Source organism: Dreissena polymorpha, chromosome 2 (genome assembly GCF_020536995.1).
Source record: "Dreissena polymorpha isolate Duluth1 chromosome 2, UMN_Dpol_1.0, whole genome shotgun sequence".
Lineage (NCBI taxonomy): Eukaryota > Metazoa > Mollusca > Bivalvia > Myida > Dreissenidae > Dreissena > Dreissena polymorpha.
In genome coordinates, this window is record NC_068356.1 from 41,104,893 (window position 1) to 41,131,565 (window position 26,673).

The following is a 26,673-nucleotide window of genomic DNA, read 5'->3' on the forward strand; positions in this document are numbered from 1 at the left end:
AGAAATGTTTGCAGTTATCGACACCATATATTCCAGTGTGTCAGTTTATATTGAAATCAAAAAATCTGGCTTGAATTGGTCGGTTACTATGGTTACTCTAAGGACATATTATTTGTAATTTTCGTCGACGGACTAAAATATGAAATATCTTCTTTCATGTACACGTTTACATGCAAACACAAACAATGTTATTACTAACATCGAAAAAACTAACATGTAATGATGAATGTTGATAGGTTAATGATGGTGCAAATGATTAATGGCAACTTAGTCTAGTTAAATAAGTGATCAATGACTGTGATTGAATAATTAATTTGCAGCTACAATCATGCCTTATTTCCAAGCCCAAGTCCATATCGTTGTACTTGTGTTGCAATATAAACTATTAACTGGTGCCCCTGTGATACTTGAATTAATGGCTTTTTTATTTAATACAGTACTACAGTTAAAAAAACTAAATACGTGTTAAAAAATATAGTACTCAAATAAAAGTAGGAGTTTTGACAATACCATACCATGTTTATGTTATACACTGTGTCTTTATTTTAATTCATATTTCCTTTTTTTTCGTTGTAATTGCTTCGATTGTTTAACATTCTGAACGATACGATTGCAACTACATATACTATTATTTGGTGTCTTACATCTAGTTCAGTGAAATGATACATAATCGTCTTTAGATATGTATAGCAAAATGGTTGAACGATTAACCGTTTTATCCTTTGCACAGGGACCTATACAAACAAATTTGTTTGTATAGGTCCCTGCTTTGCAATACTCGATGACGCAACGCAGCCTTCTTGATTTATCCGCTGTATACCAACGGTGCCAAACAATAAGCGTGCGACTTGATCTACTTAACCTGCGCGGGAACAACTATTGCTTAACGACAGCCAGTGTTTGACGGGCTTATACGTGGTTCGTACAAATGTATTAAGTGTACAGTGTGTATACAGACTAAAAGCAATGCTATTGATTAGCACAAAGGCGTACATAATAGCCCAATGATTAATGATTAACTCAGTAGATAATACTTAATGAGATCAACATGTATACATCGTGCATGTGAAGATTGTCGTATCTGGGTGAGTGGAACACGGGGTATTCAACAGCGACCTTCAGTGAACAAGACGTAAGGACATTCTTTATAGAACAGTTGCTTTTCTGAAAACCAACCCGATCTTCGGAATTACAGCTAACGACTGTTTATGTGTTACGTCAGTGTTAAGGTGGATATTTTTCAGCCCAGTGGTTATGTAGGCAGCGCATTTTCCGTTTCGGCAATGATACAGTTCTGTTATGTGCTCAGGAAAATGAAAACAGGTAGAACAGAAATACTGAGATAGCATTAGTATTTGGATTGCAGGCTTCTGCTGTGATAACATATAGCGTTTGAAAAAGATCCTAAGCAACGGACGATCAGTGTCTGTCTTGATTTTCGGAAATTTAACGCTCAAATATCAAGCTGGCAGGCTGGGTGAACGTTCAGCAAGCAAACTTCTCCTCTTTCCAACCCCCCAGAACACGCGCGGTTAATTCACTTCCGGTACTTCCCATCGAGGCAGACACTTCGACTTTAGGCGCAGGTTCCCTGCTAGTAAGCTTTCAATCGAAACCACCAGGCATGTCCGCGTCACTCTTCACCATCACTTCGAGTGAGGCGTCGAAACTCGTTCGAAATCAGCGAAAGAGAGATGACGACAGATTCTGCTTCCTTCTCCAAGTGTCGTTTCAATCGGTGTACAGCGACTCGCCGATTCCTAACACGTGTATGAAGAAAATCCCCAGACTTTTGAATGGCATTCCACTGGGACCCGGCGTGATGGCGCGTGATCAGTTGGATAGCATACGGTGGCGCTATATAGAAGGGGGAACCAAGCTGCACACATTTATCTCGGTTCCGATGTTCGAAGAGGAGGCGGAGGAGAGCAAACGGTCGCTCAGAGACAGTCTCATGAGGCAGTCTCAAGCGGTGTTCGGTGATATAACCGTCAAGGCGTCTGTGATACTGTCTCACTGCATCAACTATGATGACGACATCATCCTCAACGACATCGCCGTGCCTTTAGAAGAGGGTCTCCACTTCCGGGACTAGATGGAACACTTGCGGTGATCCTAAAAAGAAGCGGACCGCACGCTCCATTCTAAAGGAGGGCAGAGCCGTCCACTCATGGACAACTAGCTTGTGCAATGAATAGAGTCGTTTTTTGGCGCTTATTAAGCTTGCTAATTTATACCTTGTATGTTCCGGTTATGGTGAGTTTTTTAACCAAACATAATAAAGTTTCTAATATTGAGATAAATCATAGATGGATTTAAAAAAGTGATGAAAATATATTTATGTTATGGTAAGCAAGACTTACTTTTGAGTAAGTTCCATTTATATATATGTATATATGTATTTACATTCATATTTAGCAACTGTTATTTTATTTTTTGTTCATTTTGTTTCGACTGCATGAATCGTTGATTAACTATTTTAGGATTTCCATGTTACTTTTATGGGTTATTCCAAATACGTTTTTTACCCAATACATGTATTATGTTTCCTTGAAATCAAGCAAGAAGGTGCATTAAAGGTCGCAGTGATGTAGTGGATATTGTGTACGCCTAGCGATCGGGAGGTCACGCGTTCGATGCGCACTGTGGGAGCGTTCCTTAGATTTCTTCCATAGACACCAAGAACTGGTTCTAGTCCCAGGAAACGGACTCGAGAGCGTTTCGAATAGACCTAAGGCTTTCTATGCAATCGAGCTAAAATAAATAGATTTAAACTAATCAACCAAGAGGGCCATATGGCGCACTGTTTCAGAAGTTGGAAATGTTTTAGCAACGATAGTTTGTCTCTAAAGTTTCGAACTAAATACAATGTACTATTATCTATACGTGTGTTTTATTTTCAAGCATATAAATTATACGTATTCAGTATTATATAGAGGTTGAATGCATTATTTCCAGGTAAAACATGCATTGATTACGTGCCAAATGTTCATCGCATGGGGCGGTTGGTTATTAGTGGAGAATGTAACTCGCCCTGACAGAAAGTGTTGAATATGACGTTAGATGGTGGGAGATACAGTCTCGTCTTTCATGTATTATTTGACCGACATCGCCTAAATATGTTATGTTGTTATTATTGTTAGTAAATCGTGTGGCGTGCCAAAATGTATTACAAAATAAAAGGTGCCTTCTCAATAAACGGGGAAGAAGCACCAAACGTTTACACTATACTGTTTGACTGGTAACAGGATTTATTATATTGATATATTGAATGCATACACAGCTTAACCCTTTGCATGCTGGGTAATTTGTCGTCTGCTAAAATGTCTTCTGCTGAATTTCTAAAATTAGCATTTTCTTCGATTTTTTTCAAAGAATTTTATCAGAATAGCAAACAGTTTGGATCCTGATGAGACGCCACGTTCTGTGGCGTCTCATGTGGATCCAAACTGTTTGCAAAGGCCTTTAAAATTCGGTTCCCGCACTGAAAGGGTTAACAATGAAATGTGAGATGAGAGTATGAACCTTGTCATGTGACAGTGTGTCTTATGTCATATGCGTTCAGCGGAGCTCCAGACCAGTTCGCGTATCAGCGCTGTCTGGTCTTGTGATACCCTGTTCGCTAATGAGACAACAACACCAAGCGTGATTTTATAGCGACCTGCCCAGCTACCGACCAGACTGTACGATTGCGCAGGCTGGTCTGGAGCTAAGATGGACGCACATTGCATAAGTCCTATTTTCGCATGACGAGGCTCATTTCACGAGATCATTCAGAACATCGGCATTGTTTCCTCCTCGTTGGAAAGTGAAAATACTTATGCAAAAGTTATTGTCTTGTTCTTAATATGAGAAAGAAAGAATATCTGTGACAGAAAAACTTGTATCAGTACACTCGATTGCTTTCAACTGGATGATTTTCAAACAAGGAGAAATTGATAAATTATTTAATGTTAACAGCGTTTTCTTGTAATGGTGCCCAAATACAAAACACCAACTGTAATCTGCCATTAATTACTTAACCAACTTGCATAGGGTATTATGTAATTTGTAACGCACCATTAAATTTAAAGACTAATGTGAACGTACTTATGCTATCTTGTCAATCGAACCATATTTTGGATTTACATTGAATGCTATTTTGTGACGACGCTATGCACGTTGTCACCTACAATGAACAGACAAACCAACTGCCATTCGACTTTATTAAACAATTATTTAACTAATAAGAAATGCTCTTACCCATTATAGGTTTTGGTGCGCTCATATATAATACTACTATATGCTTTAATATACATGATAGCCGTTATAAGACAATGTAATGGTATTACTAATTATATCGTTTGACTCCTTCACAATTAGGTAAGTATATGTTCATGCATATGATGGACTTAATTTACTCCGCAACAGGAATTTTTATCAAGGCCGGCAATGTCACGGAACTGTTTTGAATGGAAAAAATTATATTTAAAAAATGTTATGCATGGTTTTACTGTATTAAACACGTCGATTGATACACGGCTAGAATACACATTCCGGAGATATGATACCTTTGCATCAGAACATGTGGGTGCATGTAGTTGCGTACAATAGATCACGATTCAGACAACTTAATACACCAGACATGTTCTGCGACATGCATTTAAACATCCAAGTGCTGATGTATTTAAACGGATTAAATAATCTTTAAGATGTAATATTCACCTTGTATGTATTTTTTATAAAGACTTAATATTAATCGATAATCGTTGGTCGTACGTTTAGTTGCATTCCACGCATGTGGGATCTATTATGAAACATTTCGTTATCAAAACTTGTCAATTGCAAAATTTATTGCAAAACGCATGTATATCTTTTGCTTGTAACCTAATAAATAGTTTTGCTCGAACGCAGAACCATATAAATTCGAAGTTGATCAATTTTATCAATTAGAATAACTAATGTTATAATGAGTGTGTTCAATTTTCATGCAGTTTTGATATCAATATGACGGTTTTCACAATTTACGTTTTCTGCGCGGAAAGTTCTATATTTATTACAGTATCATTGCACTTAATTGAATACCAATTTGTAACTTGCATTTCATCATATGAACATCAAGATAACTCTGAGAAACATGTATCTGCTATCATACCGGGTTAGCCTTCTTAAAAATTGCAAAGCAGGTAATAACATTCACTTACATGGAACATTTTACAAAATGTTTTCAGAGCCTTTGAAATGGCGCTGTGTTCAAAGCATACATTCTTATTGCACGAGTACTAATTAAAGCACATGACTAGCCATTTTCATTGTAATGCATAGTGGCATTTTATGCCCGCTACATTGACATAAAACGCAATGACAAAATATAAATTTATTAAACAAATAAGTAATGTGTACGTATCAATAATTTCATATTCATTCTGATTATAATCAAGAAACATGATAATTATAACCTGCGCAAACTGGTTATTGCATTCAATAAACTCTGATCCAGATTTGTTTGTTTCGTATTGCCCGGCATTACCATTGTGGCACCATAATATGATTATGGACAAACATGGGCTCCAACTTTCCAAGCAACGAAACTTGGTGGAGACGACTTTTTGATTCAGTGAAACCTCTGCAGGGTGCCATCTCTAAAAGCCCCAGATTTGTGTTATATTTTACAGGGGGATAAATACTTCACAATAGTCAATATCTTTTATGACGAAAGTGAGTATGCGACATCAAAAAATATTTATTTTAGAACCAGTTCTTGTAAACCGTCCAATTATATGGTAAGTGAAGTTTAATTGTTGAAACAGATTTCTACGTCATTTTATGTAAGGTTTGTATATATTTGGGCACGTGGCCTGAACAAAAGCTGGACTCTGGAGCAAACAAAATGAAAGAAAAAACGCGTGATTCGTGAATTATCTTTATTATAAAATTCATAGTGCTGAATGCTTTATTAGACGAGATGACTTACAAATAATTATGGCAAACATACCATTATGAATGATTTTTACTGCTCAATTCATGTACACTTTACGTAGTATTTAGTTTAAATGCCCTTGAATTAATGTGCGCCGTGCTCAAATGTTCTCTTTATAGTTTTCGCTCACAAATAATGCAGACCGAATTTTGCAAATCAGTATGCCTTAGCTACGCTAGGAACTGTAACCTGTGACTGCCTGTGTGGATAACTCCAGTAAAATTTAGCAGACGACAGCATGCTAAAAGCGTCTACTCTAACCACCGCATCTGCCTGTTCTCACTGGTACAGTACATAGTGTGTATTTAACAGCTTGTAAGACAACGTTGGCCAGTCTAGTGTTTATCCTTGAAATCTGTACATATTGGCTGCTTTCAGGGAAAACGGGGCTTAATGCATGTCAAATAAGATTAGCCTGTGCACACTGATTAGCTGTATCAATGATGTGAAAAAAACACACATCGCGACATGTGTTTTAAGACACACTCTTTATAAATTTGAATGGGTTGTGGTCATTTCAAACTTGCGATATAAAAAGCTATAACATAATTTTGAAAACTGAGTTGCGTCTAAGATTATACAACAGCGAACAAATCCAGTGCCTTCAGCGCTTTGATTAATACCTGTTTACTGATGGCATCACGCCATGCGGCCAGTGCTTAAAAAAATGTAAGTCATACTTGTAAGAAGTAAGAAATAATCCATTGGACAAACCATTATAAATGTAGATTATACGAGAATGGTCCACTTAATCTGAAGGTTCTTATCGCACTACACTTGGCGCTGCCTCCATGGAAAGCAACGTATTAACCATACGCACATGGGTGTATTTAGTCGCAATTGTACAGAACACGTATTTGCATGCAAATGTATGTTAATGCGTATGCACCACAACCATTGAATGATGTAAATGAATGATAAAATCTGCCAAAGTTCTTCGCCTTTTGACCACGTTGAAAAAGTCTATTGAGGCGTGTTCATTCTAATAGGATTTAACGTTAAATCGTAATGCTCTCTGCGTTGACATACATATTTTCAAACAGACTGCATGTTTACACAAGCCATGGTCCACTTCCTGTTTCATTTTTCAATATTGGATATTTTGCTGCATAGTTATCGGCTTTGCGACGTTGGATCAAACAGAACTATAAATATTAAACGCATCAAGCTAAATCAATTAAAACTACGGTTAATTTATTGTCTAGAGGACGATTGCCCTGCTTATATGTATTGGTTTGTAACTGGTTGATGTGTGCGTAACTACCTCTAAGAACTCAGCTTTAAACTTGAATGAGGCTATACTCACTTTTGTGTTTCGACCCATGTTTAAAAAGAAATATAGTCGCTTGCTACATGTAATTGTTTGAAGCTGCAAAACCTATACCAAGGTTTTGTAGTGAAATGAATTGTATTTAACAATCGACAAAAGTCATATCAGCGTCTCACCATTAAAAGTACTGTACCAGGTAGATTCAGCAGTTGCTCGCGCATGTGTAGATTTTCTGTCACGTTTTATATATGTGTTTACTGTTATGTTCACTAGCTGCTCATCTCCCCGCTGGAATAAACTCGGACAATGTCAGACGCGTGCGGCACGTTAATGTCACCTTCCTGGTCAATAACAGCAGTGCTTTCTGCGAAACATGAACGAACCTCGGTAAATACCAATCAACAACCTCGTGAACCTCGTGGATTAACGGCACTTCAAACCTGACCACTGCATTATATATTGACCAAAAATATTGGCGGTATTACACTTTTAAATTTTAATGCACATAGACTTGAAATGTTGCGAGCTTTCTCTATCATGGTCGATTTCTCTCATCATGTCCTTAGATCTTAAATAACTCGAATAAGAAGCATCGCTCATTCAATTTGATAATTGTAGTTTTTCTGAAAGTCAGAAAATTAGAGCTATCCGTGAATCGCAATGAGCATATCAGAGTCGAAACTTTCGTGGTTGTGCAGTTTTTTCAATCAGTAGAAAAGAATGAATGTAACATAATGAACACAATGCCGTCAATGGTGTTATCTAATATTTTACACATTTTCGTGCAGCATGTATATTTCCAGTAAAACTGCAAATTTGAAATGAATTAACCCATTTATGCCTAGTGTCTAGAAAAAGGACTTGGCAAACAGCGTAGACCCAGATGAGACGCCGCATGATGCGGCGTCTCATCACTCATCAGAGTCTGCGCTGTTTGCTTTAAGTAATTTCTGTAAGAAATATTTTCAATATAGAAATAATTATACTAGACATTCCTAATGTTGGAAATAAATTAATCCAATTTAGAAGGATGGCAGAGTCCACTAGGCATAAATGGGTTAAACAATTATATTTTTGACAACTGAGATACGAGTATTTTAAGTTAAAAGATATCATAAATTCCTCTCTCAGTGAGTATCAGTAATTTCGACAAACATTGAATGCATGTTCAAGTTCATATACTTAAATACTACTAGCCACTGTCTTCCGATTGTTGACATTAAATTGCAAATTCCAGTTTGCTACAGAAATTGATTACTACTATCCACTGTTGTCTTAGCGTTGGTATCAAATTCTTTCACAACACATCTTTGAATTTAAATGCAAACGATTAAAGATGACGACGGCTATGACTTTGAAATATGTTCTAGTATGCCTTTGTGATGACAAAAGTAAGTAAACATTCATATATTCACCAACGGGCTGTTGAAGCTTTTTTTTGTTTCAAGATTGTTTATTTTTGCAATTTATATAATGTATATATTGATATAAATCTTTTCAATGTACGGAGTATGATTGTGTGAATATTGCCGAAGTGGTTCAGATATTGTTGTTGTTGAAATTAATGGCTGCTTTCATGTGCGCTTCGTTGAACTAAAAATTCTTATATTGACAACAAGTTGTATATCTAGTATTTTTACTTTACCCCATTAAACATAAAGAGAGACCATTTAGTATAGTATTTCAGTACATTCTGATCCCTTAAAAGACTTCCTCCGGAATATGTAGCTTTTTGAAAAAGTCACTAATCTGTTTCTTTGAACATTGAAGCAGTGGAATTCCTGAAGTTCATTTTAAGTGAGGGTAATCAGATTGCATACTGAATGTGACCATGGACACAAAGGTGGCGTCCAAAAGAATGGTGGTTTTTAACGTATCACATTGTTTAGGATAAATTTTATAAGTTTTGTACGCGACTTTAACCACTAAGCCCACCCTCACCAAAAGGCCATGCACCCCAAACCACGTTTAACCCATTCATGCCTAGCGTCCTGAAAAAAGGACATTGCAAACAACGTAGACCCAGATGAGACGCCGCATGATGCGGCGTCTCATCTGGGTCTACGCTGTTTGCTTAAAGGAATTGTAGTAAGTTATATTCTAAATATAGAAATAAATATACTAGACATCCCTAATTTTGGAAATAAATTGATCCAATTTAGAAGGATGGGAGAGTCCACTTGGCATAAATGGGTGAATATACACAGCAACTGCCGCGACCCAAACTGCACACACTCTTCATACGACTGTACTAGCAGAAACATTCACCCATTCCCCACTAAATAACTAATACCACGTGGACAAGCTCGCGCTCGTGACACAATTACGGGACTCGCTTATTAAATTAACATACCTTACTAGTATTACTGATCTTAGATAGTCGCGGTAGATTATGAAAATGTATTAAGTATTCTATCCGTGTGTGCGGTTATCATTCATTAAAAAACAGATTGGTCCACTGAATGCATTGTTGTCTTTCTATAAAGATCTTGTTGATATAGCCTTGGTACGGACGTTATTCGGTCAGAATGGCCTGAATTTGTTTTTGGGTTTTCGCCTTAAAGTAACATTACTATTCAAAATCAACGAAAATTTCGTACAATTGTTCGTAAAATAAACTTAACCAATTAAAAATCAGTGTTCCTTATGGCAATTGCCGAAATTTTAACGTCAGATGTGGTCTGGTAAAATAGATGTTTGTGGATACAAAATGCTCGTTTTTATTATTGTATTGCATATCTATTCATACGACACATGAACACTAAAATGGTGTTCGTGTGTCGTATGAATATATATATTCGCGGGAATTAATTGTGGCCACAAATAAATAAAAACGAGCATTTTGTATCTACAAAAATCTATGTAATCATACCACATCTAGCGTTGAAATTTTGGCTATTGCTATAAGGAACACTGATTGTTTAGGTGTTATCTTTATTTTACGAAATACTTAAAGAAATTTTCGTTGATTTTGAGCGTTATAGAGACTTTAAACATGTAACGGGGACATCTACCTCACAATCTACTCGAGTTCAGGCTACGATCCCGGGTTTCTTACAAATATTTTAGCGCAAGGCCTATATGGAATGATTTATTTCCTGGTAGGAAGAATTATTAGGCAAGTGTATTTTTAATGTCTGCCGATACATATAAAAACGAATGAAAATACGCTGACCAAGTGTTGATAAAGCAATATTGCATCGTATATCCCACGTGTACATATATTTCAATTTAAAGTACGTGTATCGATCAATATTATAAATCCAAAATAGGGTTCGATCGACAATATAGCATTTATACGTTCCTATAAGTATGTCAATTTAAGTGTGCGCTCCAAATGACCCAGTGCCCAAAGTAGTGAGTTAAGTAATTAACTACAGATTACAGAAGTTGGCTTTTGTCATGAGCACCCTTAAAAGAAAGCGCTTTTAACATTAAACACTCTTCCCCCCCCCCCATTTTCCAGTTCAAAACAACTGAGTGAAGTGATGCTAGTTTTTTTCTGTCACATATACTGTTTTCTTTTTTATATTAACTTAAGAGAAAGGCACATACGTTTGCAAAAGTAAATTTCCTTTTCTAATGGAGGGGAAACAAGGCCGGTTTTCGGAGTGATTTCAGATTCATCATTATGGTATGAGACGCGTCATGCGAAAATGGTTCTCCGTAATCGCTCAGTCTTGTCGGAAGCTGTGCAGTCCGCTATAAAGCTACGAAAGGCGTCGTGGTCTCATTAGCTATAGGGTAGCTCCTTACCAAACTGCGCCTATTCGCAGCCTGGTCTGGAGCTACGCTGGTCGCATATGACATAAGACACAATGTCGCATGACGCGGCTCATATTCACATTACACATTGTTTTATTGTAAGGCTGTGTATACATTGACCTATATACTGAATAAACGCAATCGATCCAGTTGCCAGTATATTCTTAAAGTGCGACGCTTACCTGTTTATTTTACATTAAGAAGTCATCTTTTGTTTTATTATATATTTTGGCACGCCGCGCGAATAACTAACAATAACAATGACATAACATACTTAGGAAATACCGGTCGAATAATATATGTAGGACGAGCTTGTACAAATAAATATTTCCCACCATCTAACGTCATATTTAACACTTTCTGTTTGGGCGAGCTAAATTCTCAATTAATCACCATACGCCCCCCCCCCCCCCCCCCTGCGAGAAACATTTAGCACGAAATCAATGCATATGTTTTACCTGGTATTAATGCATTCTATCTCTGTAAGATGCTTAAAAAACGCATAATTCATATGCTTGATAATAAAACACAAATGTAGAAAATTGTTAATTGAATTGAGTTCGAAATACACGCTACACCTGTACTTGCGAATCATTACCCCCAGTTGGGCTCGTGTTCGCTTTCTTGAAAAACAAATATCGATAACCACACTTATTTGGAACTCATATATTAATATTAAATCTGGATAAACCATATCTAAATACACTTAACCTCTCATGTATGCATACGTGTACATATGTTTTATTTTTAGATAATTAAATATGAAATAAATCCCCAAAACCGAAACAATACAGTAATACATATCAAGCTTAATTGGCGTTAGAAAACGACGATATCCATTGCACAAGCAAGTTTTCCTTCAGATGGATGGCTCTGTCCTCTTGATGGAACGAGCGGTCTGCTTCGTTTTAGGATCACCGCAAATGCGCCATCGAGTACCGGAAGTGTAGGTCCTCTTCCAAAAGCACGGCGATGTCGTTGAGGATGATGCCGTCATCATAGTTGATGCAGTGAGACAGTATCACAGACGCCTTGACGGTTATATCACCGAACACCGCTTGAGACTGCCTCATGAGACTGTCTCTGAGCGACCGTTTGCCCTCCTCCGCCTCCTCTTCGAACATCGGATCCGAGATGAAGGTTTGCAGATTGGTTCCCCCTTCTATATAGCGCTACCGTATACTGTCCAACTGATAACGCGTCATCACGCCGGGTCCCAGCTGAATGTCGTACAGAAGTATGGGTGTTTTCTTCATACACTTGTTAGGGATCGGCGAATCACTTTACATAGATTGAAACGACACTTGAAAAAGGAAGCAGAATATGTCGTCATATATCTTTCGCTGATACCGAACGAGTTTCGACGTTACTCGAACTCGAACACGTGCTCATTGTTGAGCGGCGGATTCTCTATTTTGCTGATTAATTCACGTAGAAGGTATTGCCCTAGATTACATTAGATTGTGTTTTGATGTTGATGTTGATTTTGATGATGCGTATAATACCAGAGGCAATGAATTTTTTACTCTGATAATTAAACATTTTGGCATCTATTATGTATACTTAATGTATACAAATTTTTGCATCTGTAATGTACAACAACCTGAATGAGAATGTTTGTTTTACCTAAAAGTCATATTGTGTGTCGAAATAGCAATAACGTATGCTCCGCAATAACGTATGCTCATTAAGGTATGCATATTTGCACTCTGGTAACTACTCCTTTTGGTATCTACTAATAGTAGTATTTAGTTTCAATGCGCATTAACAATTTTCTAAAATTCTAAAAATGTTTTTTTACATGTCAATGCAGGTACACTTACGTAGTACATTGTATTTAGTTTTAAATCTCAACGTAACCAGATGTGAACTCCTTATCGGATTTCGTACCTAAGTACTGATTGTATCAGGCCATGCGGTCAATGTTTAGAGATTTCTTGCAAGTTATATTATTTGGATATAATCCATTGAACCACCGATAACACATGTAGATTATACGAGAATGGTCCTCTAAATCTGAATGTTATCGCTTTTACTAAATTAGACTTGGTGCTGACCCCATGAAAAGCTACCCTTTAACCGTGCGCACATAGACCATGCTACGCAATTGAACAAAGCATGTTTTTGCATGCATATGAATGCTAATGCGTTAGCACCAAAAACATTCAATGGTGCATTTTTTCGATATTGGAAATGTATGCACGCCTATTTGATCATGCATAGATTAATTAAATAGAATTGAACATATTCAGTCGATCAATACGACGCTACCAAAAATGATTACTGTTATGTAAAATAATTCGACCCCAGGGCCATGAAAATTTTGACAACTATTCGGGTTTTTTTAACTAAGACTTAACTTCACCACCGTTAATGAAGGTTATTAAAAATATAAAAACATGGATTTACGCAGCAATTGTTCTTTGCCATTTTACCGCGTTGACATTGTCTATTGAGGAGTGTACATTCTAATAGGATTAAACGTAATTCTCTCTGCGTTGTCGTATTTTCAAACAAACTGCCTGGTTGCACAAGAATGGTCCACTTCCTAAATCATTTTTCAATGTTGGATATTCTCTGCATATGTTTTTTCTTTGTCAACAATGTTGCGACATTGGGATCAATCACAACTATAAATATTGAAAGCATCAAGCTAAGTCATTTTCAACTTCTGTGAATGCATTATCCAGGGGTCTTAGTAATTGTTAATTGTTTCGGTTGTATGTTTTGCTGTGTAACTGGTTTGTTTGTGCCTTACCACGTCCACGAACTCAGATTTAAACTTATATGTGGCTACACTCACTTTTGTCTTTCGACCCAAGCTTTGAACGAAATTTAACCACTTTAAGACATGTGAGCTGTTGAAGCTGCAAAGCGTTTACCGAGGTTTTGTTGTTCGATGAATTGTATTTAACTATCGGCAAACATATCAGCGTCTTATCATTAAAAGTACTGTGCCAGGTAGATAAAGCATATTCTCGCACATATCGCATGCTCACATGTTCGTTATATCACATCTATAAGTGTGATGTTGACATATCAGCGTCTCGCCATTAAAAGCTCTTTGCCAGGTAGCTTCAGCAGTTGCTAGCGCATGGTCAGATGTTCTGTTACGTTTATACGTGTTATGTTCACGAGCTGCTCATCTCCCCGCTGGAATGAACTCGGACAATGTGAGACGCGTGCGGCTCGTTAATGCCACATTCCTGGTCAATCAAAGCAGTGCTTTCTGAGATACATGAACGAACCTCGGTAAATATCAATCAACAACCGCGTGGATTAACGGCACTTCAAACCTGACCACTGCATTTTATCTTCACACGCAATCTTGGCGACATTAGCATTGCACTTTCAAAAACAATATGTCCGCCAGTATAGACTGGGCAACATAAAAATGTACACAATCCGCCTGTATCTTTAACAACGAGCTTGAATAAATGCACATTATAATCCATATATATATATGCCAAATATAATTTTGATTTTTGCATACGTTCATACGTGTAAATATGGAACCATGCGAGTACATATCGCTAAAAACCGTCAAATTGATATGAATACCTTTTTTATGGTTTTGAGTTCTTGAAATGCTTACCATAAGGTTATTTTGTGCGAGAAAAAGGTATACATAAGAATGAAAATAAGCTTGACAAGTGTTGATAACGCAATATTCTATTGTAGATTCCACAGGTGTATTTCAACTTAACTTACGCATATCGATCTACATTCACGATATATAACACTATATATATACAGTGAATGTAATTTCGTTAAGATAGGTTGAAAATCGTCACTACAAAGTACAATTCAGAATTTAATAAAAAATCCAAAATATGGTTCGATTGACAAGAGAGCATTTATACGTTACAATTAGTCTGTCAAGTTAATTGTTGGTTGCAAATTACCTAGTACCTTAAGCAGTATTTTAAGACATTAACTACAAATTACAGAAGTTAATTTCTGTCATGAACACCTTTACATGAAAGCGATGTAAACATTTAACAATCTTTTTCTCTTTGTTTGACCATTTTCCAGTTAAAAACCATTCAGTGAACTGATGTGAATTTGTCTGCCATAGATATAGCTTTCTTTCTGATATTGACTTACGAGTGAAACACATAAATTTGCAAAAGTAAATTTCCTTTTCCAATGGAGGGTAAACAATGCCGATTTACTGAATTACTTCAGATTTATCAATTTGATATGAGCCGCGTCATGCGTAAATGGTTCTTAAGCCATATGCGGCAATCGTAGGTCCAGACAAGCCTGCGGAATCGCACAGTCTTGTCGGAAGCTGTGCAGTCCAGTATAAAACTACGAAGGGTGTCGTGGTCTCATTAGCGATAGGGTAGCTCCTTACCAAACTGCGCCTATTCGCAGACTGGACTGCATACTGAATGAATACAAGCAATTTAGTTGGCAGTATATTGTACACGGTTGGTGCTTCTTACCCATTTATTTTGCATGTTGAAGTCACATTTTATTTTGATTATACTTTTTGGCACGCCGGGCGAATAACTAACCATAATAACAACATAACATATTTAGGAAATGTCGGTAAAATAAATAAGAAACGAGTCTGTACACATAACTATTTATAATATTCGCATAGAAAGAATCACAGTGGACAAATAATGAGTTTTATATCAAAATATACTGATTTTTTTGTTGCGATAGATTTTAATTTTTTAGATTTATTCAGCTGTTTGGTATTTCGACAATAAGTTACAGTTTGTTTTCGAGTATGATCGTATTCAAACCAAGTTAGTTACAATATTTGCTCATCACTTTAAGAAATGTTTGCAGTTATCGACACCATATATTCCAGTCAGTTTATATTGAAATCAAAAAATCTGGCTTGAATTGGTCGGTTACTATGGTTACTCTGAGGACATATTATTTGTAATTTTCGTCGACGGACTAAAATATGAAATATCTTCTTTCATGTACACGTTTACATGCAAACACAAACAATGTTATTACTAACATCGAAAAGACTAACATGTAATGATGAATGTTGATAGGTTAATGATGGTGCAAATGATTAATGGCAACTTAGTCTAGTTAAATAAGTTATCAATGACTGTGATTGAATAATTAATTTGCAGCTACAATCATGCCTTATTTCCAAGCCCAAGTCCATATCGTTGTACTTGTGTTGCAATATAAACTGTTAACTGGTGCCCCTGTGATACTTGAATTAATGGCTTTTTTATTTAATAGAGTACTACAGTTAAAACGAGAGCGCCGATGGCGCTGAAAGCATAGTTGCAAGATACAGGGAAGATGCTGCTGAAGTAAATGTTTAGGTCAAAATATACTAAATAGTTTCCTTATATGTTTCGATGTAAAAGCGACAACTTTGAGCGAAAATAAATACAACATTTTGCACATAGAGACCCCCATAACCATACCTTTTCTTGACGGGCATTCTTAGCTGAATCGATTTAAGCAATAAAAAAGATTTGTCATGTTCAAACCAAAAACAAATTCGACTCAAATCAAAATCGACTGTTTTTGCGCCTTTTTCGGCCGTTTTCTAGTGGATTGTAACCTTTTGCAGTGCCATTTTTTACTTTAATCTCCAACTTTATCCTATTTCAGGGATTAAGTAGTGAACACCTATGCTTCCCCTATCAATATCTCCAAACGATAAAACCAGAACAAAGTGTACAACATGCCTTCGAGGAAAATATGATGATTTGTTTAGAAAGTACAGCCCTTCATGACTCGATTATTTAGTATATTGTAGCCTTAACGATTGCTGACATCACGAGTCGCCCCCCTTGTTAACAAAATGCTATATTTTTAGAAACGGGAATTCCAAATAGTGACGAATGTGAATGGTTACAAAATGACATAACTATGAAAATAAATACGTAGAATTACATTATTTCACGCATACCATTATGCAACCATCCGTTTTCTTTTCCGACTTGATACATTTACAGCTTTCCATTTAATATTTTACAGACACAGCACTCGTCCAGAATTCACGCGAATCCATTAAATCCGATGCCACATTTAAACCGTTAACTCTACTCGTAACGTAAATTTCTGGCTCAAAGTAAATCATTTTAACTTCAATTAACACATCTCTTACTTTTAAACTCTACTTCATCAAATCCATAGAAAGGCACGTCAGAATCCATGTCATAAATCAGAAAACATTCATCGTACTCCGCCATTTTTTACACATTTTCAAAGAATAAAAGTGCTTTATGCCCCACTTCCTGCTGAGAATATGTTTTAATTTCTATTTATAATTAACCGATGAAATGTTACATATACTTTAACCAGGGCCTTATTAATTCAGTTATGTAAACATTTGACCTCTCACAGAACAGTAAACGAAATAAATAGAAATTGGGATCCCATATAAATTAGGTGTGAGGTCACTATCAACAAGAACAGAATTGTTTTACGAACGAAATTTGTTTTAGGTTATAAGAAGATTTTTTGACATAAAACGGTCTTAGAAAAATTCACTAAAAACTGTGTCAGCAATATTCTTGGAAGAAAACGTTAGAAAAACGTTTCCCCCCAAAAAATTGTGAGAATTACCATATGCTAAATTAAATAGATATTTCGTCTGATTTTTGATCAGGTAAGGCTTCATAAAGGGTAACCGACCGATGTGGATTTTCAAAATGTGGTATATACCTTAAGCATAGGTGCAAGCACCTATGCTAAAAACTAAATACGTGTTAAAAAATATAGTACTCAAATAAAAGTAGGAGTTTTGACAATGCCATACCATGTTTATGTTATACACTGTGTCTTTATTTTAATTCATATTTCCTTTTTTTTCGTTGTAATTGCTTCGATTGTTTAACATTCTGAACGATACGATTGCAACTACATATACTATTATTTGGTGTCTTACATCTAGTTCAGTGAAATGATACATAATCGTCTTTAGATATGTATAGCAAAATGGTTGAACAATTAACCGTTTTATCCTTTGAAATACCCGATGACGCAGCGCAGCCTTCTGGATTTATACGCTGTATACCAACGGTACCAAACAATAAGCGTGCGATTTGATATACTTTACCTGCGCGGGAACAAATATTGCTTAACGACAGCCAGTGTTTGACAGCCTTATACGTGGTTCGTACAAATGTATTCAGTGTACAATGTGTATACAGACTTCAGTGTACAGTGTGTATATAGACTAAAATCAATGCTATTGATTAGCACAAAGGCGTACATAATAGCCCAATGATTAATGATTAACTCAGTAGATAATACGTAATGAGATCAACATGTATACATCGTACATGTGAAGATTGGCGTATCTGGGTGAGTGGAACACGGGGTATTCAACAGCGACCTTCAGTGAACAAGACGTAAGGACATTCTTTATAAAACAGTTGCTTTTCTGAAAACCAACCCGATCTTCGGAATTACAGCTAACGACTGTTTATGTGTTACGTCAGTGTTAAGGTGGATATTTTTCAGCCCAGTGGTTATGTAGGCAGCGCATTCTCCGTTTCGGCAATGATACAGTTCTGTTATGCGCTCAGGAAAATGAAAACAGGTAGAACAGAAATACTGAGATAGCATTAGTTTTTGGATTGTAGGCTTCTGCTGTGATAACATATAGCGTTTGAGAAAGATACTAAGCAACGGCCGATCAGTGTCTGTCTTGATTTTCGGAAATTTTACGCTCAAATATCAAGCTGGCAGGCTGGGTGAGCGATCAGAAAGCAAACTTCTCCTCCTTCCAACCCCCCAGAACACGCGCGGTTAATCCACTTCCGATACTTCCCATCGAGGCCGACACTTCGACTTTAGGCGCAGGTTCCCTGCTAGTAAGCTTTCAATCGAAACCACCAGGTATGTCCGCGTCACTTTTCACCATCAGTTCGAGTGAGGCGTCGATACTCGTTCGAAATCAGCGAAAGAGAGATGACGACAGATTCTGCTTCCTTCTCCAAGTGTCGTTTCAATCGGTGTATAGCGACTCGCCGATTCCTAACACGTGTATGAAGAAAATCCCCAGACTTTTGAATGGCATTCCACTGGGACCCGGCGTGATGGCGCGTGATCAATTGGACAGCATACGGTGGCGCTATATAGAAGGGGGAACCAAGCTGCACACATTTATCTCGGTTCCGATGTTCGAAGAGGAGGCGGAGGAGAGCAAACGGTCGCTCAGAGACAGTCTCATGAGGCAGTCTCAAGCGGTGTTCGGTGATATAACCGTCAAGGCGTCTGTGATACTGTCTCACTGCATCAACTATGATGACGACATCATCCTCAACGACATTGCCGTGCCTTTAGAAGAGGGTCTTCACTTCCGGGACTAGATGGAATACTTACGCTGATTCTAAATGGAAGCGGACCGCGCGCTCCAGTCTAAAGGAGGGCAGAGCCGTCCACTCATGGACAACTAGCTTGTGCAATGAATATTCGTTTTTTTTGGCGCTTATTAAGCTTGCTAATTTATACCTTGTATGTTAAGGTTAATGTTTCGGCTATTGTTTCGGTTATGGTGAGTTTTTTATCCAAACATTTTATAGTTTCTTTTATTAAGATAAATCATAGATTGATTTAATAAAGTGATGAAAATATATTAATGTAAGGGTAAGCCAGACTTACTCTTGAGGAAGTTCCATTTATATATATGTATTTATGTATTTACATTTATATTTAGCAATTGTTTCTTTATTTTTTGTTCATTTTGTTTCGACTGCATGAATCGTTGATAAACTATTTTAGGATTCCCATGTTACATTTATGGGTTGTTCCAAATACGTTTTTTACCCAATACATGTATTATGTTTCCTTGAAATCAAGCGAGAAGGTGCATTTAAGGTCGCAGTGGTGTAGTGGATATTGTTTCCGCCTAGCGATCGGGAGGTCACGCGTTCGATGCCCACTGTTGGAGCGTTTCTGAGATTTCTTCTATAGACACATAAGTACTGGTTCTAGTCCCAGGAAACGGACTCGAGAGCGTTTCAAATAAGCCTAGCTAAGGCTTTTTATGCAATCGACCTAAAATAAATAGGTTTAAACTAAATCAACCAAGAGCGCCACCTGGCGCACTGTTTCAGAAGTTGGAAATTGTTTTAGCAACAATGTTTCTCCTCTTAACTAAGACAGTTTGTCTCTAAAGTTTCGAACTAAATAAAATGTACTATTATCTGTACGTGTGTTTTATTTTTAAGCATATAAATTATACGTATTCAGTATTATATAGAGGTTGAATGCATTATTCGGGTAAAACATGCATTGATATCGTGCCAAATGTTCATCGCATGGGGCGGTTGGTTATTAGTGGAGAATGTAGCGCGCCCTGACAGAAAGTGTTGAATATGACGTTAGATGGTGGGAGATATTTATTGTACAGTCTCGTCTTTCATGTATTATTTGACCGACATCGCCTAAATATGTTATGTTGTTATTATTGTTAGTAAATCGTGTGGCGTGCCAAAATGTATTACAAAATAAAAGGTGCCTTCTCAATAAACAGGGAAGAAGCACCAAACGTTTACACTATACTGTTTGACTGGTAACAGGATTTATTATATTGATATATTGAATGCATACACAGCTTTACAATAAAATGTGAGATGCGAACATGAACCGTGTCATGTGACAGTGTGTCTTATGTCATATGCTTCCAGCGTAGCTCCAGACCAGTTCGCGTATCAGCGCTTTCTGGTCACGTAATACACTGTTCGCTAATGAGACCACGAAACCTTGCGAGACTTTATTGCGACCCGCCCAGCTCCCGACCAGACTGTACGATTGCGCAGGCTGGTCTGGAGCTAAGATGGACGCACATTGCATAAGTCCTATTTTCGCATGACGCGGCTCATTTCACGAGATCATTCAGAAAATCGGCACTGTTTCCTCTTCTTTGGAAATTGAAAGTTACTTTTGCAAACGTAATTGTCTTGTTTTAAATATGAGAAAGAAAGAATTTATGTGACAGAAAAACTCACATCAGTTCACTCAATAGCTTTGAACTGGATGATTTTCAAACAAGGGGAAATTGATAAATTATTAAATGTTAACAGCGTTTTCTTGTTATTATTGCTCAAATACAAAACACCAACTGTAATCTGCAGTTAATTACTTAACCAACTTGCATAGGGTATTGTGTACTTTGTAACGCACAATTAAATTGAAAGACTAATGTGGACTTACTAATGCTACCTTGTCAATCGAACCATATTTTGGATTTACATTGAATGCCCAATGCTATTTTGTGACGACGCTATGAACGTTGTCAACAATAATAAACAGACAAACCAACTTCCATTCGACTTTGTTAAACAATTATTTAACTAATAAGAAGTGCTCTTACCCATTATAGGTTTTGGTGCACTCATATATTATACTACTATATGCTTTAATATACATGATAGCCATTATAAGACAATGTAATGGTATTACTAATTATATCGTTTGACTCCTTCACAATTAGGTAAGTATATGTTCATGCATATGATGGACTTAATTTACCCCGCAACAGGAAGTTTCATCAAGGCCGGCAATGTCACGGAACTGTTTTAAATGGAAAATTATATTTAAAAAGCTATGCATGGTTTTACTGTATTAAGAACGTCGATTGATACACGGCTAGAATACACATTCCGGAGATATGATACCATTGCATCAGAACATGTGGGTGCATGTAGTTGCGTACAATAGGTATAATTAAGGTTCTTAATTGTATTTAGAGGAAATATTAACACACCCGCTGCTCCCTTCGGGGGCCTCAGTTTGGTCTTATCAGTCACGTGATAATTAGTTACTGGTTTGACCGGCTGATTCTGTCTGGGGAAGTTTGCGCGCAATCTCCGTCAAGGATGCTTGTTTTTTTTTGTGTTGCTCAATTGTGTCTTTAACCTATTATCAGTTTTAACGGATAAAGTGTTTTTACTTAAATCTTTGGTGTTGAAAAATGAACGACGATATAGAAGCTACGAGTGGCTTTGCTTTTGAAGCTTGGATTACAGAACTAAATTTACCCCGAAAAGTGTCGCAGATCTTACGTCAGGAGGAACTGACATCAAAAGAAACATTGTCATTATTAAGTGAAAACGACCTTAAAGGCTTAGGATTACCTCTGGGTTGTACGAAGGTGATCCTTGAGCAAGTGAGAAAATGGAAACAGGGCGAGATTAGTGATACTGCTGGCGAGCAACCCAACGATAAAGAAACGCAAAACGAGGTGACGCTGGATGGTTCCGGTAAGTTGCTCGATGAGCTTCTTACTTTCCCAAACATAACACAGCTTCCTTCAAAAGAAAGACACAGTAATGTGCATAATGGGTCTAGCTTTATGGACCCAAGATCAATCCTTACCATGAAAGCAAATACAAAAAAGACAGTTCACATAACACAGTTCCTGTCGGAGAACAGCAAACGACGGAAGAATAATAAAAGGAAAGAATTCGTCTTGCACTCAAGCGAACGTGAAACTATTGTCTTCAAAACTGAAGATGAGCATCCCTATTTGGGCATTCAAATGGAGGAATGGGGGGCAGCGAATATGCGAGTCCTTAACCACCTTCTTACGGTGAACGACATTGAAAGAAGCGAGGTGGAGTTTTACCTCGCATACACTACCAGAATTTTTGAATTTGCAGAGTCCTTCGAGTGGAATAGTGTGCTGAACTATGATTACCACTATCGTGAACTGCAAGCAGAACATGGATTTAAGTGGGGAACATACTCCCCGCATATGGAACTCCAAATGCTAGTTCCTAAACGACCAAAACCGTCAGTTCCGGTCCAAAATCCAGCGCCAAAAGAGGACTGCAGGATATTTAAGGCGAAAGGTGCATGTCCGTTTGGGGATAAATGCCGTTACAAGCACGTGAAGGCTCTACCCTCAAACAACTCTCGCCAAGACGCTACAAAAAACCAGTAGTCCGACCGTCGACCTTGAAACTCCAAGCCTGGAAACAAAATCTGCCGGCGGATTATAAGGATCGTGAATTTATACTTTCAGGAATCAAGAACGGTTTTCATGTCCTGGACATGGGCAAAATTTCTCAAAGTGCAGAGGTGGAAAATTATTCATCGGCCACAAATTTAAATATGCGCGCGCGAACTGAGGCCCAAATTCTCACGGAAGTTGAGAACGGGCATTATAAGATAGTCGATGAAAAACCGCTCATCATTTCTGCACTTGGAGCCATACCAAAATCTGATTCTTCGAAAGTAAGATTAATTCATGATTGTAGTCAGCCGACAGGATTTGCAGTTAATGACTTTGCGGACGCAACTACCTTTAAATATCAATCAATTAAAGACGCCATAAAGCTAATCACACCTAACTGTTACATGGCTAAATTAGACCTTCAAAATGCTTATCGAAGCGTTAATATTCATTCCTCAAATACTCAAGCTACAGGTTTAAAATGGCGTTTTGGAAACAATAAACACTTCACTTACATGGTAGATACAAAACTTCCCTTCGGAGCAAAACTGTCCCCTTATATATTTAATACACTGACCCAAGCTGTACGAGTGATTATGAAAAATAGAGGTTTCAAAGATATCATTGTGTATTTAGATGACTTTCTCTTAGTAGCAGACACATACGACAATTGTCAAAAAGCACTTCATGAACTTATGAAATTAGTCCGCGAATTAGGATTTCAAATCAACTACAATAAAGTGGAAGGACCGTATCAGAAGCTGACATTCCTTGGGCTCGTTTTAAATTCAATTAATATGACTATAACGGTACCGGACCAAAAAATCACGGAAATACACACGCTCCTGATAAATACACTGCACGCAAGGAAAATTACAAAAAGACGGATTCAACAACTAGTCGGCAAATTAAATTGGATAACACAATGTGTTTACGGCGGTCGGTTTCATATGCGTCGCTTAATTGACCGCGCAAATTCTCTTCGCTCTAGTGGACATCGTACTTATGTAAATAAAGATATGAAACTTGATATTATGTGGTGGTTGGACTTCATGAAAGTATTCAATGGTACAATGCAGATGATAGACGATAGAATGCCTGTGTCAGTCAGCATTGACGCATGCAAAACTGCATGCGGCTCGTTTTTCCAAGGGGACTTCATACATGCACCATGGACTCCTCAGACGGCATTACTACCTATAAATTACTTGGAAGTACTTTCATTGGAAATAGCTACAAGACGATGGTCACGTGCGTGGTCCAACAATTTGGTATACGTACATTGTGACAACATAACCGCATGCGCGATCATAAACAAAGGATCTTGCAAACATCCAACTGTGATGGATTCGCTTAGACGAATCTTTTGGCTGAGTGCTATTTATAACTTTAGAATTCGTGCTGTTTATTACCCTGGCCGTTTCAACACTCTAGCTGACAGGGTATCAAGACTCCATGAACCAAATGGGTTTTCGCGGCTAATCGAAATCATGGAACAATCGGGTTTTTCTCTTTACAGATAGAAGCGGTACAACGGAAGAGGACCTGGATCGGTCCGTTGAATATTTCTACAGTAACGCTCTGTCGTCCAACACGAAACGGACCTATTCAACGCATAGATAATCCTATCTCAAATTCTGCGAAAAGTTCGGATATGCCGCTGTTCCTGCATGCACGACGACATTGTGTCGTTATGCTGCCTATCTGTCAAAAACGTTAAAGTTCAGCTCAATCAAACAGTACATGAACATTATACGCTTACTTCACGCAGAATGGAACCTGCCTAACCCGGTAGCAGACAACTTCAAACTTAAGTACACGATGCAGGGTATACGCCGTCATATTGGGGACATAACTGTGCGCAAACAACCTATAACACCGGAACTACTAATAATCATTCTGGAACGACTAGACATGTCCACCTCATTCGACTCATCCGTGTGGGCTGTAGCCCTAACAATGTTTTACGGCTTATTGCGTCGCAGTAACGTTTTGGTCTCCAGTGATATGGCCTTCGACCCCCACAAACATCTCAGACGGCGTGACATAACCTATCATCAATGGGGTATTATGGTGCACATAAGATGGAGCAAGACAAATCAGTACCAGTCTAGAACCTTTGATATCCCGCTCCCGCGCCTTAAGCAGCATCGCTTGTGTCCTGTGCAGGCTATATTCCATGCCGCAAAACTTTCCGCGCTAGCAAACAATGACGGCCCAGCCTTTGTTTATTTGAAGGATGGCCATACTCAGGTTCTAACCAGTAATCTGTTCATTGGTCGGATTCGACAGTGTTTGCAGGCAGGTGGTGTGGATCCTAGTGAGATTGCGTCACATTCATTCAGGCGCGGTGGTGCTACTTTCTGCTATGCCATCGGGCTTCCCCCAGATGCAATCAAACTACTGGGCGATTGGCGTTCAAACTGTTATCAGAACTACTTATCAAATGACACTCGTGCTAGGTACAATATTATCCAATCCATGCAAAAAGTAATCCAGGAATCTTAATGTTAAACGAGTAAACCCCTACTATCTACCCCTACTTTGGGAGTTTGGGAATAACATTATCTTGTTTGTTGTGTATGCATGCATATCTTTGAATTGTTTACAATGCTTGAACATGCGTTATTACCAATGTGTGTAACATGAATATATTTAATTTAATTATTGCATTACCTTTAGCGCGCATCTACTTTGATTTGCCATGTTTTGTTATTATGCGCGCTTTTAGTTTTGGAGCTATAGTTAGTAGTATTAATAAAGCTCTCCTTACCCCTCTATATGTGTTGTTGGTCTTTCGTTTAAGTATAATTAAGGTTCTTAATTGTATTTAGAGGAAATATTAACACACCCGCTGCTCCCTTCGGGGGCCTCAGTTTGGTCTTATCAGTCACGTGATAATTAGTTACTGGTTTGACCGGCTGATTCTGTCTGGGGAAGTTTGCGCGCAATCTCCGTCAAGGATGCTTGTTTTTACCCACCCTCCTCCCTTTGACAGTAACTGCGTGGGTTTTCGGGAATAACATTATCTTGTTTGTTGTGTATGCATGCATATCTTTGAATTGTTTACAATGCTTGAACATGCGTTATTACCAATGTGTGTAACATGAATATATTTAATTTAATTATTGCATTACCTTTAGCGCGCATCTACTTTGATTTGCCATGTTTTGTTATTATGCGCGCTTTTAGTTTTGGAGCTATAGTTAGTAGTATTAATAAAGCTCTCCTTACCCCTCTATATGTGTTGTTGGTCTTTCGTTTAAATCACGATTCAGACAACTTAATACACCAGACATGTTCTGCGACATGCATTTAAACATCCAAGTGCTGATGTATTTAAACGGATTAAATAATCTTTAAGATGTAATATTCACCTTGTATGTATTGTTTTAAAGACTTGATATTAATCGATAATCGTTGGTCGTACGTTTAGTTGCATTCCACGCATGTGGGATCTATTATGAAAAATTTCGTTATCAAAACTTGTAAATGCAAAATTAATTGCAAAACTCATGTACATGTATATCTTTTGCTTGTGACCCGACAAATAGTTTTGCTCGAACGCGAAATCAGTAATTCGAAGTTGATCAATTTTATCAATTAGAATAGAATACCTAATGTTATAATTAGTGTGTTAAATTTTCATGCAGTATTGATATCAATATGACGGTTTTCAAAATCTACGTTTTCTGCACGGAAAGTTCTATACTGTATTTATTCCAGTATCATTGAACTTAACTGCATACCAAAATTGTAACTTGCATATATAAA

The 26,673-nt window shown here is 37.5% G+C and overlaps 3 protein-coding genes across 8 annotated transcripts in view; all 3 read left to right on the top strand.

Moving 5' to 3' along the window:
* Positions 1-1,321: 1,321 nt before the first annotated feature.
* Positions 1,322-26,673, top strand: part of LOC127866753 (uncharacterized) — a 213,232-nt gene continuing 187,880 nt past the window's right edge. For 3 of the 6 annotated variants that reach the window (XM_052407537.1, XM_052407540.1, XM_052407536.1), the window contains exon 1: positions 1,322-2,624. In XM_052407537.1, coding sequence (XP_052263497.1) covers positions 1,625-2,095 — 471 coding nt within the window. In that variant the 5' untranslated portion in view covers positions 1,322-1,624 and the 3' untranslated portion in view covers positions 2,096-2,624. Of the gene's footprint in view, positions 2,919-19,806; positions 20,495-26,673 lie in introns of those variants that run through there. The other 3 variants (XM_052407542.1, XM_052407541.1, XM_052407539.1) reach the window with 3 other exon arrangements.
* LOC127866754 (uncharacterized) overlaps positions 18,712-26,673 on the top strand; it is a 195,517-nt gene continuing 187,555 nt past the window's right edge. The window contains exon 1 of the mRNA XM_052407543.1: positions 18,712-18,836. The gene's annotated coding sequence lies outside the window, so the exon portion shown is untranslated. The remainder of the gene's footprint in view (positions 18,837-26,673) is intronic.
* Positions 18,829-19,800, top strand: LOC127866755 (uncharacterized). The gene has a single exon (XM_052407544.1). It carries the CDS (start codon positions 18,839-18,841, stop codon positions 19,307-19,309), a length of 471 nt encoding a protein of 156 aa, XP_052263504.1. The 5' UTR covers positions 18,829-18,838; the 3' UTR covers positions 19,310-19,800.

Coding starts and splice junctions, on each gene's coding strand:
- LOC127866755 (XM_052407544.1), top strand. CDS start 18,839: ATGTCCGCGTCACTTTTCACCATCAGTTCGAGTGAGGCGTCGATACTC.